The 21,616-nt window shown below is 46.3% G+C and overlaps 1 protein-coding gene across 5 annotated transcripts in view; it reads right to left on the minus strand.

Moving 5' to 3' along the window:
- Positions 1-2,246: 2,246 nt before the first annotated feature.
- The window catches only part of LOC125748234 (neurocalcin-delta), a 43,711-nt gene continuing 24,341 nt past the window's right edge, over positions 2,247-21,616 (minus strand). For 2 of the 5 annotated variants that reach the window (XM_049024144.1, XM_049024147.1), the window contains exons 2-6: positions 16,064-16,179; positions 13,267-13,663; positions 5,276-5,381; positions 4,172-4,290; positions 2,247-2,449 (exon numbers count right to left, since the gene is read on the minus strand). In XM_049024144.1, the coding sequence (XP_048880101.1) occupies positions 4,193-4,290; positions 5,276-5,381; positions 13,267-13,644 (582 nt within the window). In that variant the 5' untranslated portion in view covers positions 13,645-13,663; positions 16,064-16,179 and the 3' untranslated portion in view covers positions 2,247-2,449; positions 4,172-4,192. Of the gene's footprint in view, positions 2,450-3,745; positions 4,291-5,275; positions 5,382-13,266; positions 13,664-16,063; positions 16,180-21,616 lie in introns of those variants that run through there. The other 3 variants (XM_049024145.1, XM_049024148.1, XM_049024146.1) reach the window with 2 other exon arrangements.

The following is a 21,616-nucleotide window of genomic DNA, read 5'->3' on the forward strand; positions in this document are numbered from 1 at the left end:
CTCATCTTCAACCATTAAGGCCATGCTTTCCTGACTGATTTGTGCAGCTAACGCAGTCATACCCCAGTATGTACAACAGACGCTGGTGTTGGTACTGGGTGAGGTCAAAACAGCAGCGATGGTGGGAAAGCTCAGCCCAATCCGACGTCTTGTGAGATTGCTTTTAACGTGATGAATTGTCTATTTCAGCAGTTTTAGGGCTGGATTAAAAATAACCACTCAGCATCACTTAATCACGCAACTGTATTACTAATGGCCTTTAACATTTTAAACATCCTGGCAGAAACCCTAAATCACTGCTCTGTGAACATAAGCAGATTCCAGCTCAGCAAATCTTTATGATACGGTAACATTGCGTCACATTCAGGGCTGGTTACTTGGTAAGGTGCTGGATTCAGTTTATACTACAGAAGCTATGATAATTACATCTTGACAAATCAATGTTCCACCATTTATGTGTTATCAGGATTTAAAAACAGCATGTACGCACAGCCAAAGCACTAAACAGACATTTTTTTTTAAATATTGCTGCTTTATAAGATAATCAAAACAAAATTCTATTTTTAAAAACTACACTGTCACAAAATACAGGTTACCATACAAAATCTACAAATGCAACAATTACAAACATTTTGTTCGACAGATAACAATTGTACAGTATAAATTTATACAATACTGGTTTCGTATATTTGGCACTTGACCACGATGCTGATGTGTGTAATATCTCGCCTGATACAGTATTTAAAATGTAAAAAAAACAGCACAACTTGAAACCATCAATGTGGCTGCAGTAATTGCAGTTGTTCTCAAAGGCTTAATTTTGTTTAATACAAAACAGCAGTTATTCAAAAACATTCAAATTTGTCCAAATCGACAGTGTTGCAGTAACTGACACCACTGAGTTTAGCGTTGGAATCTCGGCTATGTCCTAGGGGAAGGAGAAAAGCTGAAATGTGTTTTCCCGGGATTCCTAAATGATTGCCGGAGCCCAGACACAGGAGGAGTGTCAACCCTGGGGAGGGATTTTTACTTTCTCCTCTCCTTTATCTTTTTGTTTTCTGGTTGGCTCAGAACCCTGATGGGTTTTGCGTTTGATTATCACGAATGTACGACGAGCACGGAAGGTGTAGCTGGCCAGGCTTCCAGCCTCACGCGTGGACAAAAAGCCACGACAAGCAGCCGGAAAAGAACCCACCCACCCCGCCCGTGTCGCGCATGTCATCCGTGTGCATGTGTCAGCGGCATGTTCTCATGGCCTGGCCGTGGACGTCGGGTCGGGTCGGGTGTCCCCCATCTTAGTGAACACACCCCTGTGACTTGTAGCAATGACCCGGGCAGCGACCACACGCCACAACGAAGGCACCGGTGCACCTGTGTATCTGCGCATCGCAAACACGGCTGCATGAAATACACAGGCACCTCCCCCTTCTGCACACGTATGCAAATCTCAAAACTACAAAAAAAAAACACTAAAAACCTCACATGCACCATTTAAAAACATTTAAAATTGGATGTAAAGGTTATTTTTTTCTGCTTCGCGCAGAACTTTTAAAAAATAAAACATGCATGCTTGACTACCTCTTTGAAGCTCTTAGGGAAAAAACAAAAAACACTAAATCTCACTGCAACTGGAGTCTACCGGTGAGAAACTGTAGATGTTAAATGATCTAAGCGACAGCACTGTTCTGCTTTAAAATAAGGTTGTCAAAAATATTGTCCCCAAGTGTCTCTTGACACTGAAACATTGTTTTGAGCAGCTTACCCGTTAGCTAAAACAGCACAAAGAAACACGGTGTTGCAAAACAAACTGCACCACAGGAAAAAATGCGAGTCCACGCGACCAGCACTGATGCGAGGAGCTCTGAAATGCACACGGAAGCAAAGCTGAAAAGCCAGTGGACCAGGAGAAGCTCGTCCTCGCTCTGCCGGTACAGTCGCAGGAACAGATGCATAGCAAGACGTCTGGTCCTTCTGTGGTTACAGAATGCTCAACGGACATTTGTGTATATCATGCGTAGAGTGGACTGGAAAAAAACCCGAATCATGACCTTTCAGGTGGGTCAGATCCCACATCTACCTCCAAATCCAGGAACAAACCTATGACTGTTCATGTCTCGCACATGCTTGAGTGTGCGATTGTGGTTGAGTCTTGCAGAGCACTGGAGAAGCGCGAAAGCGTGCAGCACCGGGACCAGTCAACAGGTGGTTATGGTCAGTAGTGAAATCACAAGGAAGGTTTTGGGGGGGGGGGGGGGGGGGGGGGCATCCATCTTCTCTCGAGGTTCACCCCATGAATCTATGCTCCTCGCTGGGGTCTCGTGCTTGATACTCGCTTGAAGGTCTTTTCTCAGTCAGTTTCTCCGCAGGGTTAAGGGGGGGGGGGGGAGAAGGGGGGTGATTTCTGGTAAAATACCTGACACACGTTGGGTCAAGTCAACCCAAAAAAGCACTGGAAAGAAGCAGAAATGGAAAACAAAATAAATAAGTTGTATCCATCCCAGGCATCTCCTGACGAGGGGCCAAACCCAGACTTCGTGACCCCCCCCCCTTTCCTTTGCATTGCCAGGGCTAATTAGCATTTTAATGAATGCAATCAAGGCTGAATTAAAGTGGGACGAGCCGAGGGGGGTTTCTGTGGAACACCGGAAGCCCCCCCCCCTCCTTTTTAGGAGGCAAGGTCATTGACACTAAAAGACAACAGGGAGCCGATATCAACAGCCTAAAAGGGCAGAGACACAGTCAGGGACGTGAATCTCTGGACATAATCATGCAGGAAAGCAAGGAAAACAGTCCAAGGCTTCTCACCAGCTCCGATGGTGGATGGAGCTGCTGATTTTTCATTTTAATGTTAAAATTTCCCTCCCGATATCATTTTGATGATGGGTTATTAGTCATTTCTGACCTGGAACATGTCATGGTGACAAGTAAGTGTGGGTTTAACCTCACAAAGCCTGTTGACAAACAACGGAGACTGTCTAGTCCTGATGAGAAACGGAGCTTCTCTCACTGGGGCAAACGCTGAGAAGCTAAACCCCCCCACACGAAGCCTGGGACTATTAGCAAGCTTAGCCAAAGTGCTGTCAACCGCTGAATGGGTGTGGAAATACCGTATCAAACCAGACAAAACTTTAGGAATGGAAGTGACTTTAAGTGTTTTAAATGTGCTTTTGGGAGTTCAGAGGGAGAACATGTTGTTTACTGTTTTAAGGTTACTATGGATCAACTCCTGATGTAATATTTATATAGTAGGTGAGTTTCTACTGCTTGAACTTAAACAGTCAGGGGAGCACCATTTTAAAGTATTTGTGCCCATTTGAAAGTATAAAAGTATTATTCAAAATCATCAGTTATCACAATTTTCCACTCCTTAAAATCTGCACTGGTATTGCAGGAAAAAAAAATCATATTGGTTGAGCCCCACACAAAAGTCCCTAATAACTGGAGTGAGTCACCACGTCCAAAACATTCCTGTTACTCAGTAACTGAGTGTGATACCTCTGTGCACCTTTTTAAGGCATGGCTTAGTGAGGGGGTGTGGCAGATAGCACTAGGCCCCACCCACAGTGTAGACAGGACACCTCCCACCAAGGACCACACACCAACATCCAGGGGTAGCTTAAAATGAATGACCTTAAATCCAGGGATGGGTGTAAGTTGTGGTCATGGCCACCACTACTAAACAGGTGGCAATGTCAAGATAATGAAGACGGAACATGGATTGTTTTAATTTCTAAATGGAACAACGAAAAAAAAAATAAAAAAATCAGGGTGTGCACTGCCACCTCCCTAAACATGCTGGCCCCCGATTGCCATCCCAACTGAAATTTTCTACAGTTGCCACTGCAAAATCACCCTTTAAAATAATGTATGGTAAACTATACAGAGTGGCAGGGGCGTAAATATTATGGGGGATGGGGGTTGTAAACCCCTCAATAATCAAAACTAATCAATACAACCCCCTGGACCCCCTTAAATGGGTGGAGGAGACCTCAATCCCTCCAATGCTCAACCCAAAGTTATACCCTTGCAGAGTGGATCAAAAAGTACTAAGTACATGTGAAAGTGACGTAAACTGATGCTTCACACAGGAATATTTGAGTGATTACTACTCCTGGTCGGAGCTGTGTAAGCTGCAGTAACACAGAGGAGAAAGGAGGTAGGAGTGAATTACACTGTGCCTGGTCGGCTGTGTTTAAAACTGGCCAGCACTGCTGGGGTCACACTGGAGCAGGCGCACGATGGACGGGTCACTCTTGGCTCCCTTGATGAATTCCTCTAAGGACAGCTTGCCTGGATGGAATGACATAAAACGACCTGGTCAGTTCACCCGCATCCAAATCTCTCTCTGCGTGACAGCACAGCCTTTTCTGTTTTGGAAACCAGGCTGTTTGACATACTTTGAGCCAGCAGGGGGCGCTGTGGTTTTACAGCTTCATCTTATGACTAAGTTTTAGAGGGTGAATGTTCGGGACAAAGTTCTAAACCCACTGTGTAAATGGATAAAATTTGTCAATTTGGGAAACATCCGCAGAGCAGCTCAATAAATTATGCAATTATTGGTGGAATGGAACACGACTGTAGTTACACTGTCTGTACAGCAGGTGGCCCATTAATGATCTCTTAGTTCCTCAATCCTCAGACGATAGTCTACTGTGTTACAGCCCCCAACAGTGACTTCAAAGCATGTAAGATGATGAAAAAAAGCACACTCTCAGTTTATTTTGTTACAACAATCAGAGAAAAATATCCCTCAGCACATCTATCTTTGTCCCTAAGAAGCTAGTCTGGAAAATTACTACAGAATGGAGATGAAAACAACAGATCGGGGCTGCAACGTCTCCACCTCAATGCACGGGAGATGGGGGCTGCAGACCCACAGCCACATGCACTCCTCCCTCACGGGATCAGCATAACTTTTAGAGTTTTAAAATGTGCAGAATCCTCGAGGTGTTTGAGGATTTTAATTCTTATGTCAGACTTTGGTGGAAGGACTGGAGAATGCAGAAATCACTGGAAAACTGGGGACTTCCACTGGAGGTGCTTCTGAGGATGAAATGCACATCCTACCACAGAGTAGGATTCCACCCCTACTAGTAGAGGGCAGCATTCCATATACAACCAAAAATTAATATTCATTTATGATAACGAATGAAGTATTTTTAATTTATTTTCTTAAAAAAAAAACAGAGATGCCAAGGTTATCTATATGAGCAGCCTGGTCATTTTGGTTAGCGTGTGTTTTTTCATGTAAATATTTGAAGGGAGACATATTCACCATCACGATTGGTGTCCATCTGCCGGAAAATCTTCTCTGTCCTCTTCTCTGGAGTGGACTCATCCTCTGGCATCTTCATCACGGAGGAGACCATCTTGTAGATCGCCTAAAGACAGGGATCACAGGTCATGTAGGAGGGACGATGTCATAACTGAACGAGCTATGGAATTCACCCTACGCCCCTCAAGTGAACCATAGATCTTCCTTAGAAAAAAACCTTTTTATCCAAACCTGCATATATAGTTTCTGTTTAGATAGCTATTCTTCCTGAATGTTACTTCTGCATCTTTGGTGAAGCACTTTTCTCACCTCTTGAGACCAGATATTGAAAGTTAAAGGTGGTAAAGTTGAGTTCCATCCAACTCCATCCATTCCTGACACATCCAATCACATTTGAACTACAGGCATTGACTGGCATACACTGCAGAGTGCACTGCATGCCTGATCATGGCAGTAATTTAAATCTATACTTGATATAGGGTCGCGAATGAGCTGGCATGGTAAAAATTGGGTCGAGGTAGAAAAAGAAGTTGAGGACCACTGTCCAAAAGCATCTTAAAGACCCAGTAGAGGACCTCAGTGACCAGTGGCAGCAGAGATGCAAACCTGGAAAGCCTGAAAGAGGTTCCAGTTATGAAGGTGCACTAAATGAACACACTGGTATGGTCCAGAATGTCTGAAAAATAAATGAACAGTACCACTGCTTAAACCTCAGAGCAATTACAGCCAGCGTGTGACTAATTGGACCTCTGCTTATGGAGTATTTCACTCCAGAATTGTGCTTCCCCCCCCCTAGCCTTCCCTAAAAGCGATTATGAATTGCAGGATGCCTAATCAGTCTACTGCAAATGCTGTTATTACAGGTCACTTGACAGTCAAAGCTGACTGCAATATCAGCCCCCAAAGACTAGAAAAAGAGAAAAGCATGGAAGAGACCAGCTGGGCTTCCCCAACAGCAGCACTTCGATGGTGAGGATGATGCGGCAGCCCTGGCACAGAGATGCGGGGGGCGGATGGAGATGGGCATGGCAGTGAACACATCTCCTGGGTAACCAAGCTGGAGGCGCAGATGCAGGTAAGAGTGATGCAGGGGGTGAAATGCTGCAGAAATGACCGATGTCCAAAAACTTCAGAAGACGACAGTTCATTACTCTCTAAACTCCATCTTTCCATTGTCAATGATACTGAAAGTGTATGTTTACACCGTAATAAAAAACACCAGAAAGGATTGCATGTGATACACAGAAAACTAGCTCTGATGGGAGCCCCAGAAGCTGGGCTGAGTTTGCTTTCTCTGCACTGACTGATTGCTGGACCTGCGCAGGGGCTTTATATAAGCCTGCTCTCTCCGTTAGCTGCTGCCAGCCACCCTCCCCTCCCCCCCCCACTCCAAAGGCTGTGGGAGTAGGGAGCCACTGAATAACCAGACACCCCATGGAACAGCCTTGCTCGAGCACCCCCCCGGAGCACTCCTCAGACGTGGCCCCGAGGTGTGAGCCACAACACCCTGCAGGAAGGTCTACCCGGCTTTCGCAAAGCGCCACGGACGTCGGCGGAGACCCACCAAACACAGCTTGAAATCGCAAAAGTGCTCAGGTAGGTTGTTATGGAGACATGCGGTTGCCATGGTGATATACGGCTGTATGGTCGTCATGGAAATGTATACACTGAGCAGAGGCTTTATTTTGTTCTCTGAGGCCCAATCAAACCCCCCCCCCCCCCCCCCGTAAATGTTCATCAGCCTTAGCTTCAGACAAGTGAACTTGCTTTACGTACAACATGAAAAACAAACTGCAGTGTCAAGAGACAGTCCAGGTGCTAGCTGTCTATAGTGACTGGAACCTTCCATGTCCAAGTAGCAGTTTGCATGTAAAACTTGAGAGGCAGACAACCCACGGCAGGATCCATGGTCCAATTAGATGCTTTGCCCAAGCTTGGGGCGGAGCCTGGGAGGCCACAGATGCCTCTGACTGAAGACGTGTGATGGTGAGAGGGGAGTGATGTTTTATTCATGTGGCAGACTCTTTTCCTCTCTGCAGTAAATTGTGTCAGTCATACACCCACGCCTGCACACGTGTGATACACATACACACGGAGTCCAGCGTGTGGGCGTATTTTCTTCCCACACACCCAGGAGCACACACACTTCCGTCCTACTTTTTTTTTGTCATTTGAGTGCGACTCATTCCTGCATCTTACGCTGAAGCTCGTCTTGAACGAAGAGCAGCAATTTCAGTCAGAGCAGTGTAGCAGGTTAGCTCCTGATAGGTCTCCCGCGACTTGAGGATAACATCTTTAATCCCCCTTCGCTTCTGTAAGAATTCAGCTCTCAGCTCAATATGACATAAAGGCGACCAAAGTCTGCCCTCAGAGGAGCATCGCTGGCCATGATGGAACCAAACCAGCGGCGTCACAGTCTCTCAAACCGTCAGATCACGCCCTTATTTCCCTGCGGGCCGGCGACTGCCAGACACTTTCACACCGTTAAAAACAACAAATCTCAGAGAACCAAACACACGTCAGGGGGGAGAGGCCCTATATCGCCACCTGCAGGTCAACAAATAGGTTGTCATTTTCAGCTGCTTTCCTGGGGCCTTCAGCATCACGCTAACCCTCCGGGGTCATTTAGGGCGTGGGGGCGGCATACTTCTGGGGACGAGTCCGGTAAGCACTGCCACAATCAGGCCGATTACTGGCTTAAAGAACATCGGCTCACCCTGCGGGACGGCGCTTCGACACGCAGGCGGCCGAAGCCACAGGAGAAGAGGCTCATGGAAACAACATTAAAACAGGGAAGCATCACACACACAATAATAAGAGAAAAGACTGTTAAACTATTGCACCGTTTCAAATAATATATTACATGACACGTATACATTCATTTAGCAGACACTATAATCCAAAGTGATGTAAAAGTGAAGCGAACGGCACATTATAAACATTCATGCTGTCAAGAAGTCAACTAGGCGCAAGTGCAGCTAGGCTGAGTTTCCAGTAAATGCTCAGGTACAAGAGTGAGCTGTATTGGAGCAGGAGAAACAACATCTAATGATGGAAGAACCTTTTCTTCCCTCCTTCCTGCCCTGTCTTAAAATAGATGGAATTGTTGTTTTCACTCCACTATGTCCACCAACAGGATTTTTTTTTGTCAGTTTATGAGATTGCTCTTAAACAGAAGGTTAATGTTTATGGACAAAAAAATAAATCTAAAACCTATTTGGCAAATGCCTGTAAAAACAGAATACTGACGATTAGCGTACTTAAAACACCCTTAACTGGAAAGACCATCATTTTCGGGTACTGTCCTCCAACAAAATAAAAGTATATTACAAATTACCATTTACTTAACCTGTGAGCCATTTGGCAACGTTTTAAAACAAAAATGAACCAAGTAACAATTAGAGACGTACTGACTGTATCGGCCAGCTATCGGTGTGGCCGATACGGCAACAATTGGCCAATGTCTGTGCTTAACATAAGCTGATAATTACCGCCGATAATTGCGTGAGATGGTGACCCCCTTATTGCTTTACACACCACGTACTAAACAGTCAGAAGAACTATGTGGAATTACTCTGGAAATTACTATGTGACATTAGAATGCATTTTGCAAACATTACCCTGCTAAAATTTCATGTACTAATAATGTTTCAGCAGAACAAATTTGACTGCTCACCTTAAAGTGAGAGAGCGAGGAGTATGAAGAATTTCTGAAAAGAAATAAAGGCTGCAGTACTGCCGAATAACGCCAGTGCTTCAGTAACGCAAGCGACAGTGTTGTAACAGCACTTCTCTGTTATAAATGTTAGAAACATACAAGACGTATACAGTTATAAACAAGGATGCACATAACTGGTGCGCATTCATCTTACTCACCGTACTAATTTTAAGGTGCATTTCAACTAATATGACAAGAAATTACCGCGCACTCAACCTTCATTTACCAATTCCTACTTCCTTTGCGGGCTACAGGTTAAAATGCACAGTAATTACGAATGACAGACTAATTTCGCTTTTAGGTGAACACATAGTTATGTACTGGTTTCTGCACACCACAAGTTTTCTACTGTTACCACTTTTCAATTGATTTCATAAACTGCAGATTGTTTTTATTCTTGTCAAGTACTGGAAAGTTGAGTGAACAACGATAAAGCTCGTCAAAAGGCAAATAAATCAAGTTTCCTTACAATATGAAGAGAGTATGTAACCGTGCATGTCTGACACCCTATTAACTGATTGTGTGGTGATGGCACAGTCAAATTCTAGGCTGTCCTTTAACTTTAAATGCACTAGTTTAACTGTTTCATCCCATGAAACAGTGCAGTATGTAATGTCCCTTGCAGAGAGGAATGCCTCAAATTTTCTCTGCTGTCATAACTGCTATAACACCTTACTTTGAAGAATGAAAGATGTGACATTTTCTGGCTAAAGGTACTCAAATGGTGAACATACTGTAAAATGTACATATTAGCAAAGAATATTGAGTATTTTTCAGTAAATGTTAAGTGAATAACATGCAGATCTGTGCGTAAATCTTTTGCCTGCTAGTCTATGAGAGTCCCTGGTTATAAAACTAGCACAACGTTCTGTGGTTCTATTGCTCTTACAATTTTTTTTTATACTTTTTCATAATTTTGGAATGCAATTTATCTATTTTGAAATTTGTGTGGAGTGTCTCTAAACTTATTTAAGCAGAACCTCCCAAACAAATTGGTATCGATGCCAAATTTTGAAATAATCAGCTAAATCGGTCAGAAATTTCGTTATCGGTGCATCACTAAATGATTCTTCGCCACCATCAGCGTCCCATGAGACCCAACCAACTGAACACTTTGATTTCAGCAGTGGATTCTGGGAGTCTTTGCAACATGATAACCGAACCCCTCTCGTCGTTTACAGCCAGGACGGAATACTATTGGCTTCTAGTAAAAATCTTTAATAAAGCCTTAATTTTAATACACAATAAAAGGTATATCGCTACAAACAATATACCACCATCCGTTATCTCACCTTGAAAACATACTGTTATACTGTCAAAATTCAATATACCGCCCAGCCCTAAATAAGACAATTCGATGATAAGAAGTACAGCCTTCAGAACATTCAGGGAACAGGGAGGCATCTTGATTGCTGGTTCCTTGATCCAAAGTGGCTCCAGAACCAGCTTGAAAAAAGTGCCGTTTAATGCCGGCTCATCCCCTGGTGTCGCCTGCAGGCTGCTCGAGCCCACAGCCTCTCCAGTGATCTCAAAGTCCATGTCCCATTTCTGGGGCGATGCAGACTCGGGCGCGAGTCAAAGCCGAACGAGGACTCGCGATCACGGCACAGTACCAATCCCAGAGGCGTCCTGCATGTAGCTAAAACACTTAGGGATTAACCGAGGATTACTAAACACGAACCGGCATCTTTAACACGATGGTATTTACCAGCTGGCAGCTGCCCCTGCACAGCTCCCACGTTCAGCTATTTGTACAGCTGGTGCATGGTTAAAGGGGCCAAGATCATCTCTTTGAACCGGTAACACTGTGGGCACAGATCCAGTTCAGCCCGAATCCCCTAAATGCAACGAGCTAATGGTAGCACAGTCAGCTATATCTATCATAAAGCCAACATGCATTTTCATTTCTTTACATTGGCAGATATTTCTGTCCAGAGTGAAAAAGGATGTTTGCAGGGAAGAGAGTGTGTATGTACAGAAATGTGACAAACATGTCATCAGGTGGGCAGACCTGGAACATCAGCTCGGAGCTGCTGGGTTCTGATCAGCGAACCCGGGATGCATCCTGGCATGGCCCAGTGCAGCCTCGCACAGCCCACCGGGAGAAGCCAGTACCGGCCAGGCCCACGGGTGGGTGTGTGACTGAGAGCCCCCGCATCATTCTAAATTTACACACATGTGGGGGGGGGGAGCGGGGGGACGCTTTTTGGGGAGGGGGCAGAGCATGTGTTTACATGTGGAGCCCTAAAACAAAGCCTTCCCTGCTTTCGAGAGAGACGCCCTGTTACCCAGATACATGCGTCACGCTGGCTGTGAGGGATGGTGACACTGAGGGACCCCCCTGGGTTTCAATGACAGCACCAGTGTGATGCAGGGGGCCCCACCGAGGTCCCTCTGCCACTCCGCTGGTAAAAATGACACCCCTGTGGAGGAGCCGGGGCCACTCACAGCACCAGACAGCACGTCGCCACTTTCCTCCTGCTCTTGAGACTAGTTTGCACCAATTACCGAAATAAGCGAAACTTTCCACAGTTATGACCCAGAAAGAGCGGCCAGATCAGTTTCCAGGGCGACACAGAAACCCGCCGCCTGAACTTTATGGCTACGCTGTGCCGGGCCGGCTAATCTTGCGGGACATCGCTGTAATTCTGGTGGGCATCACCCTCATCCATCCCCGTGAATCTGAATGCTCGCCGCACCACTAACGTACACAAATCCATCGTAATAAGGCCGCACAAAAAAAATGTAAAAAAAAAAAAAAAAAAAAAAAAAAAAACACGTGATATGGATTCTCACCTCTATGCGATATCATTTCTAAATTACAACGGTTCTTCTGCATTGTATTACATTTGTTGGATCAAAACAGCGATCCTACTTCTCCCCCAGAGTCTATCAAGTGTTCAATAATTCTGCTTCATCTTTAAAGGCCGCCTTCCCAACGCACCATGCACCAGATTTCAAGAAACTACCAAAAGCACGGTACTTCAAGGTGGTTTTCTACTGGCATAAAAACCGGTACTGCTGCTGTGGTGGGGCAACTGGTACTGAATTCGAAAAATGGCTGTAGTGTGTTTCAGGACTGGTCAATGTGCGATATTAATTCCACTGTCACATGTTCTGCATGTGCAATTCTTACTTCGCCAGTCAGCAAGATTAACATCAGGCTTTTTCTTACTTTCAATTCTGTATACAGACATTGTAGCAAAGGGAGTTTAAGTTTTGCTAAAACATTTTTACGCTGTCATAGGGAAAAAAAAATGACCAAGTTCCGTAATTTTAATTACTCCTTTTCAAGATTATCTAGCACATGTTTAGAAACAAGTTGAAAGTTTACCTCTGCTGCTTTTGCATGAGCGCTGCATGCGTTCTCTGAGTCAATCATTTTCATACATGCTGTTTAATCACTCCTAGATGGGTTTTTTGAGAAATTTATATTGAACTTCTTTTTTTGTGTTTATTAGAACAAAATCACTTTGCAATACTTAGAATACTCCTGATCTTCTTGTATCTGTTCTTCCAACCAAATCGCAGTTAAATCTTAGGTCACTTAATTTATTCATGCATCCATTATTATTATTTATTATTATTATTTTATGTAGTTTGTCGTTGTTTTCCAAGTTCGCAACTGTTCTCAAGACAGCGGTTGCATTGTGTTTCAGGCGATATGCATAAACGTTGCACAAAGAAAGCTCTCCCTCCCCGAAGCACCCAAACACCCGGACGGCAATTCCAGTACCGGCTGTTTTGGTTACCCTAACCAAACGACCGACTGAGCGTGTCTTTCCGTTGTCAGAAGTGGACAGTCATGTTTTGTTGTGTTTCCTTTTGCAGTTTACTGAGTGCAATAAACGTGTAAATGTAAGGGGAAAAAAATCATTACAGAGAATCATGTTCTCAATTATAAGCAAAAGAATCCCGATTCCCATTTCTTTTCCCAGAATCGTACAGCCCTACATCCTTACATGCAAAGGAAAGCCTTCGCACGTTTTTATTTTTAAAGACACTGACGTAGGGAGGATAATTACACTTCCTGCAAGTAAAGACAAAAAGCTGCATCATTTAGATGTTATTAATTTCACTGTATGGTTGCGAAATTAATTTCCGACTGGAGCTGCTGCTGTTGTCACCTGCCAGTGTGTCATGAAGGGGAGTGACGCCAAGCCGTAAGCACCTCACCTAACGGCGGCTTGGCAGGCTTTATTCTGACAGGTTATACAGAGTTATGTGCCGCCCACCCCACACAACGAACCCCCCCACCCTGTCCCGCCCCCACCTGCACAATCTCCAGCATCTCGGCCTTGCTGATGTAGCCGTTGCCGTCCAGGTCGTACATGCTGAAGGCCCACTTCAGCTTCTGCTCCAGCTTGCCGCGCGACGTCACGCTCAGCGCGATGATGAACTCCCGGAAGTCTATCGTGCCGTCGCCGTTGGCGTCGAAGGTGCGGAACACGTGCTCGGCGAACTTGGAGGCGTCGCCGTACGGGAAGAAGTTGCCGTAGATCTTCTTGAACTCCTCCATGGACAGGTGGCCGCTGGGACAGTCCCGCAGGAAGCCCTTGTACCACTCCTGGATCTCATGTTCGGTGAAGTCGGTGCTCTCCAGCAGGTCCTGCATCACCTCAGGGCGGAGTTTGCTGTTCTGCTTGCCCATGGCTTTTCTGCGGTCTTGGCTGTGATGGGGCAGAAAGGAGGGGGTGGGGAAGACATACGGGTTAGATGACTTTAGCCTTTTTTTTTTTAGTCCTTTAGCATACACACTTGTCTACGACGCCCCATACAGCCTTACACTTTAATTACAGAGCGTAACTTTAAAGGCTATGACAGCTGGGTGTAGACCGTCAAATCAGTGAACCATTTGGTTGCCAATGTGCATCTTTAACCAGCTGCAAATACCGGCATCCTTATGAGCTTGTAGCAGCTGCTACAACCCAGAGCCACCCACACTGCCAGTCCGGCCGCCCACCCACATGCTCGCGCTCCATCCTCCACATGCCAGCATTCCGCACGCAGCAAGTGGAAGCTGATAGAACACTGGGCGCACACACGCACGCACGCGCACACACGCACGCACACACGCACGCGCACACACGCGCCTTCACAGGCTTTCACAGTATCTTAAATGCTCAAAGCAGGCACGCTGATTTTCCCGGGAAAAGACATCAATCAGTATGCTGATCACCAGCTTTTTCAATAAGTACAGGTTCATCTTAGGCTCGTAACACATCACACCACAAAACCCGTTCAAACTGAGAAATCCTTCGCCTGGATGACTAAATGGTGCCTATTTTTAACTAAACTATAAACATCAACATGTCTGTCACTGGACATGTCTGTCACTGGAAAAAAGACCCAAAAGGATACTCCCTTTAAAAAGCGGACCCTAACTGTACAGACAGAGTTTACATATTTTAAAGCAGGATGACATTTGGGGTAACACTAAACAGGAAGTTCCATTCTTGCTCTCTCCGCACACGTTTGAGATGAGACCTCTGCTCCGTGCCGCTGAGGAGCTGCCGGTACTTGACGTCCAGCGTTTACCGGGACGCCGCGAGAGGGACCTGAAAACCAGCTGGTGACCCCGTTTCAGTAAAATCAGCCCCGCTGTGAAGAGTAACTAACTTTTCTCTGGCTCATTAATAGACACCCTGGAGCATCTTCGGCTTTTTTCAGAACGCAGACAGAAAATAACCGGCTGAGCTCTCGCATCACGTTCCCATTAGGGAAAGAAACAACGCTCAAAGGTCCAACAGCAGATGCCGAGATGGGAGCCGAACGGAACTGCTGGGAGATCGGCACGGCGGAGATTAAGCAGTGGTCAAAAATAAAAAATAATACACGCGGAGTGGGCGGGGGCAGTAGAATGAGCTGGGAACGTGTGAGGACAGCCGGGGCACAATCAGCACAAACACCTCACTCAAACACGTAGTTAAACAAGCACTACACATGGCAGTCATTCCCACAGGGGCCAGGCACTAAAGCTATTAAAATTAAGGTACAACATTATCATCACTGTCTGGATCATAAACCCTTCACCAGTCCAATTCCTCACCAGTCGTATTATGAGCAATACTCCTTCCGAAGAACAAGCAACTGCACTGCAATCCACATACTAATACTTCCTTAATACCGTAGGACTCACCTGACCGACACTGGTGCTGAAGCTGTGCGTGTCTCACTTTGTATTTGTGGGAAAGTGTAGCAGTCTCCACGCAGCACTCGGCCTCTCACACACACTACAGTCCCAACAGCTCCCAGTTCGTTTATCATCACCCTCGCTCCCCCCCCCCCCCTGCACCAAGTCTAAACAGGGCATTAAAACATAGTGTCAGAGTGCAATTACAGCAGATGACAAGGGAAGGGGAATAATTAACACCCCCCTATATTCACCTTACTGTTGGTGCACTTGGATTCATCTGAAGCTCAATCATAAGCTTCTACACGTACATTACTGGGGAGGGTGTCAATACCCTGCCTTCACCTTCACATGTAATGAGCGGAGCACCTAATCCATGCCCTGATCTGCCCCTCCAACCTCAATCTTGGAAATTCTAGGTACTGGTGGTGCATTGGTTCTGAGAAGCTGCGAGATTCCCTCTCAGTCACGATCTCACTCCCCCCCCCCCCCATCCTGGAATTAACCACCAAATGGGTACAAACTGATGGAATGGAATAGCTACCCCCCCCCCCCCAAGATGGGCCTCTGTACGATTATTCAGCCGTCAAGTGACACCAAAACCCACATCACAGAAATCAAGTACAATTACACTTCATTAAAAATAGGTCTGAAATATACGTACAGCCTGTAGGATTCACCCTGCAGACTTAATTGGGGGCTCTAATAAAGATAGTAGTAATTACAATCTACAATCCAAAAGTAATTACAATCGACTAAATCTGAAAGATTTTAACAAAACAAAACAAAACAACAAGAAACCCAGAAAACACACATGCACTCTGTCAAAGTGTGTTTATGGGGGGGGGGCACATTACACCCAGGAAGTACAACAGAAAACCATCTATCTTGCATTTCTCTTCCGTGATACAGGATATATCTGTAAATAAAAACTCACTCTGAAAATACAACAGGAAATGGGTGCTGGGCTGTGTCGGTCCGCCTGAAGTGATGCTCACGGGGTTGTTAACTGGGGCTCAAATGAGCTTTGGATGAATGTCAGAGTTGTCTGCCCTACAAAATGAGAGACAGGACCCTTTTATTCAAGTAGCAACATTTCTGGGTTAGTTACCCCCCCCCACCAACCCCACATCTGAGAAGCCTCTTTACCTCCTCCTTCAAACCTATGCCACAGTGCCGCTTGGGTTTCCATGGAAACCACCCCAAAAGACTTACTAATTGATTTAGTGTCGCTAATATGCAAGCAAGTCACAGGAAACAATTTGTGTGTAGCTGCTTGTGCGAGCTTGTGTGTGTGTGTGTGTGTGTGTGTGTGTGCGTGTGTGTGTGTGTGACCAGTCCCACACCCATCAGGTCACCACAAAAACTGATACTTTAACTGTGCAGATGTCCGTCTCTGTCCTTTGTTGAATGACCCGCCCTACCCAGTGCTGCCCTCTTTACTTTGTTAATCTGGGTAAAAGGTGGTGATGCCCCCCCTACCCATCCACTACCCCGCAGACATTCCAACACAAGAGAGAGACCGGATCCAACATGGCCGCTATTTTCATTTTCAATGAGAAAGGATAAATAAATAAATAAAAGAAACACCAATGCAGTAGTACTTGTATTTCAAAGTGACTGCGGTATAAAGCTATTTTTCCATTTTATTTAAAAACAAACAGCGACTAAAACTGCGAACAAACAGACTGGAATGGCTGGTGGACGGGGGAGTGGGTGGGGGGCAGGTGGTGCGGGGAACGTTTCTGACAAAGCAGAACAGCAGAGTCATATTAATCAATCAATCAGCCACGAGAGCAAATGCTGCTGTATTGGACCAATGGGAAATACAATGACAGGAAAGAGTGAGGTGGAAATACTGTGGGTATTGCCAGCTGTCACTGGCGGCAACTCCCCCCCCCCCCCCCCCCGCACCCCAAAATGGTCTTTTCTTGACGAAGGAGGGGGTGTGCTTGGCTCCGAGTGAGACATCTGTACCTTTTGTGTGAGGAAAGCCAGCTTAGTCACTAAAAGAACAGACCCAGATAAAAATGCCAATTAGACGGACGGGTCAGCCTGGGGGGGCGCCATAACTCACCCTCCCCCACCCTCACAGAGGTCCACCCAACTGGAAAGGAGCTGAGAGCACATAGAGGGGTCAGTCCTGCCTCCCATTCCACTTACTGCTATTCTGCAGTGATACAAATGGCATGCTGTCAAACCCAAGCGTCCCTTTACCCCGGCCGGGCACTGGAGAGAGAGAATCATCCAGCAAAAGCAGCGTGGCATCATGGGAGCAGACAGCGGCATGGAGCATGACTGATCCACCACGGGCAGGTTCAACCGAAAGGGTCATCAGAATTACACACAAATCCGGTCGGACATTTTTTAATTTCGATTCAGGATCGCTGCTTTTTCCCCCAGACCCCTTTAGCTATTTAGTATGAGAAGCAGCCAGTAAGATTTGTAGCCAGTAAGATATGTCAGCCACGTCCAAGTATTTTTAGTGCTACATGGCACTTAAAACACTGAACGGATCTCCGGTGACCAGGGTGTCATGGCAACCATCACCCCATTTAATCTCATTAAAAACCGCAGCGGCAGTTTCCACAATACTTGTTTTAAAAAATAAGGCATCATTACACGGTGTTCTCAAAGCCCTTAAATAGCACTGATCAGACCATGTCACTTGCTTTGCATTGGATTCTGACATTGTTAATGGAGAACTGCATGTCTTTAGCTATGATGCCATAAAACTATATATATACACACATATATAAATAAGTAACTTAGGCCAGGTTATCCTGAGATAACTTGCCCAAAGGAGTTAATTTGTGTTTCTTCCAGGCTCACAACTGTTGCTTGGGGGGTGGGGGTTGCCCAGTCCTGGACTCATGCAGGGGGGGTGGTGTAGATAAAGCAATCTCACTGTACTGTTCCCCAAGTAAGTCCAGCAGCCAAAAAAAGAGACAAATGACAGAAACACAAGCACAGAGCAAAGCCCATCGAATTCCGCTAATCCCTGCTTTGGCCGCTCCTGGACATCTGTCGGTACCGGATACATGTTCCCGGCTTCCTGGGCAGAGGACCATACACAGGGTGTTACGGTAACAGGATTCGCCTTTAAGGCCTGCTGACGGCCGACAGCGAATACCGACGGACTGAAGAATGGAGTAACGTGTATATAAAGACAGGCAGGCTAATCCAGGCAAAGCCAAACCTCTCTCCTTTGGCTCGGGCTGGTACATACCGGATGACTGAGGCTCAAACTTAGTAATGTAAGCAACGCTAACAGCTAAAGATGTGCAAATTAAAGTGATAAGTGCCAAGCTAAGAAAAGCAAAGGAATGTAAACAACGGGGCAGGAAGGGGACTGAACGGGGGGGGGCTGACACACGCACCAATCCATAACTGCGGGCATCTTGCCGAAGCTGAGGTCAAAATACTGGGGGACCTGCAACAAGCCCATTTACGCAGACAGGCGGCACATGCTATGCCCCTCGTGGTGGATTTCATGAATAAGCCCAAGAGGAATGAAATATGATGCCAGACTGGATCGCTGTACACATGGGAGGAAAACGAGAAACCGCCACTGCCAAAATTCCCAAAAAGCCGTTGGATCCCCTCCTCGCTCAGGACGCTAGTGCACTGCACAGCGAAAATCCGTAATTAATTAGCGCATCGTTTCTGTCGAAGGTCACATGAGCAGATAGTTTTACAAGAACATTTTATAGGGCTTCACACTTTTACTGACGTGATGCAAGTTACAAACAGTGTATTGCTAAGTACAGCAAGTCCCAGGGAAGGAAGCAGGTGACAAATCCAGCCGAGTCTCCCCCACCTCCACCAGCAGCTCAACCAACACACTGACGGTGCCCACAACTTGTTAGCAGATTATGGTGTTCAGGTCTCCTACGAAAAGCCACTAATGAAGGGCCCGGATACATGGGAGGACTGTGGGGAAGATGACGGTGACGTCGACCAGACGGCTGCCACCCTCACTACCGACACCAAATTCATTTCCCGGCTTTGGGATTAGGCTACCGGCGACTAGGGGGCGGGCGGGCAAACAAACAAAATGTGCGCAGTGACAGAGCGATCTGTTAACAGCTGAAAGAATGCCAATGAGCATGGAGGCACGGAATCCTCATGCCAAGCAGAAACAGAAAGCAGATGGAAAACTTTACTGCCATGCAAGTGACAGCAATAGGTTTAAGTCTCACACAAGCAGCCAGGGGGCCCCGAGTTCTTCACCAGGTGTGGAGGGAGCAAGCAGTAAAACCACGAAGAAAACTGCTGAGCAACTGACTGTTGACACTGTAATATAAGCTGGAACCGGTGATTTAATGGTAAGAAATTTGAAAAGGAAGGTAAATCAGAGTGATGTGCATTCAGTGCCTGTTCATAAAACATCAGTGGAAGCCTGATGTGAATCACAGAATGACATTCAAAGCTACATCTGAGGACCTTCTCTGGATCTCACATTAACCCATGAGTCACTCGGTGTCCAATAAGCTGCAGTATTCTTGCAGCAGATTTCTGCAGGTCTAGAAGTCTGGCCAAATGCTGGCCATCGCCACATGGGATGTCAGGAAATCGTGGCTGGCGCACAGGTGGTCCTGCCAGGGTGCCGTCTCACCCCCCTCCCCCCCGTGCCCCTACCAGGTCGCTAAATGGGCGCTGGGATGTATACGTGACCAAAGCGGCCAGCCAGGCCGGTGACATGACAAGCCGTGTGTTAGGACATTACCTCGCTGACCTGACAACAGACGGCTGGAAAGCACAATGACCAGCGAGGCGGGAGCTCAGCTCGTCTTCATCGCCCTTTATTACTTGCTTAGATGAAAAAGGAAATGTTCAAAGGTCACTTAAACCTTTTTTCACCTCAGACGGCCGTACAAATATAAGGCCTTTCAATAATTTAATGACACTGACAGCCACTGAAATGGGACCTAACTACCGATTAATGTCCTCTGACACTTTAAAAAAAATAATAAAAATTGGCTTATTGGCTTCATTCGCATGCTAAAGTGGCTGACGCACTGTGCGATTACCCCCCTCCCATTTCCATCACGCTTTCAGTGTTTTACCATTTTTCCATCAGGGATGTAAATTCCACGGCCCATCAAAACGGGCCTTAATTCTCAGGAAGCATGGCATGTCGAGCAGAAAAGGTGCTCAGTGCAATTGAAGCGACAACAGTTAATACATAAGAAGGTGGACGGCGGGCGACTGACTCCGCGAAGCCGACCATCCCCGGCGTGCTGTCGCTCTGCAAACTGCAGTGGTGTCTGGGGAATGCCTTCGACAAAGACATGCTTCAGAAAAATCCATGCCCGATAATTAGATCGCAGTGCAACGTGACACAAGGGGACAGAGGTGCCCATACTGGATACACAATTATCACAGCAGTTTCCATGGCGATCACTGTCTGATTTTTTTCCGCCCTCCCCCCCATTCCCACCCCACTCCTAGTTTTCTCCAATATTTAATTGCACTGTGCTCCCTACTAACCAAACTGGATTTTATACACAGAGACAAAAAAAAACCACTGTGGGAGCCAGACGTCCATCACTGCCGACAACCTGCTGTTATTCCTGTAGGAGGCGCTAATTCGCCGACCAGGACAAAATGGCTGATGCCGACCATTTCTTCTACTAAAAAGAAAAGAAAATAAAAGAGAAAGAGTAATCTGCATGAAACTGCCCACGCCCATCCTCCCAAGCTAGAGACGGCATTTCTGTAGGCCGCATGGAAGCAGAGCGTGAAATAGCACATGCAACATCCACCCGGTCGGCCCACAAAATCCATTTTAAACATTTTTAGTTAAGTAACATGTTTACTGGGTTGAAAAATGAGCCACCCCCCCCAACCCGTGTACATGCAAGGAAAAATTAATGAATCAATCAGCAGAGGCATCAGCCTGGAAGCTCATAAATGGCTTCCAGCAGCACTTCAGCTCCCCAGAAGCTAAACCAACCAGCAAAGGAATTCAAAGTGCTCCCAACCAATCAGATCTCCCTTGGTTCGTTGTCTTCCTTCCTGTCACGCGGAAGTGGAGGTAATTTTCACTCCCTGCCAGCCTGCGTCGGTGCCCGGCCGTGCAGAGAATGCCAGCACGAAGAAGCAGGCACTCGCGAAGACGCTAACGGCAATCCAATTAGCAATTTTCGCCCCTGCATTCCGCCACACAAACAGAAATGGGTGAAGCACTTTTCAATGTGCGAGGGAAAAAAAAAAATCAGCTATTTCCCCAGGCGCTTAGTGCTGTTCCATCACGGGGCAGGTGGCTGCACTCATACCCACAATTCAATTTAGAGGTCAGGCGACTCAGTGACCGATTCAAGGAAGCTGCATGTTTTTCTAATTTGGGAGTAAACCACTGAGAATGTGTACACTGCACTGAGGGGGCAGGAATGGAACCCAGGACCTTGGAGGGACAAGTGTGCCACTGTGTGTGGGGGTGGGGGGAGCAAGCTAATTAAAGCAATCAAAGGCTGCCTGTGACTCA

The sequence above is a fragment of the Brienomyrus brachyistius genome, chromosome 9 (assembly GCF_023856365.1).
Source record: "Brienomyrus brachyistius isolate T26 chromosome 9, BBRACH_0.4, whole genome shotgun sequence".
In the NCBI taxonomy this organism is placed as follows: Eukaryota; Metazoa; Chordata; class Actinopteri; order Osteoglossiformes; family Mormyridae; genus Brienomyrus; species Brienomyrus brachyistius.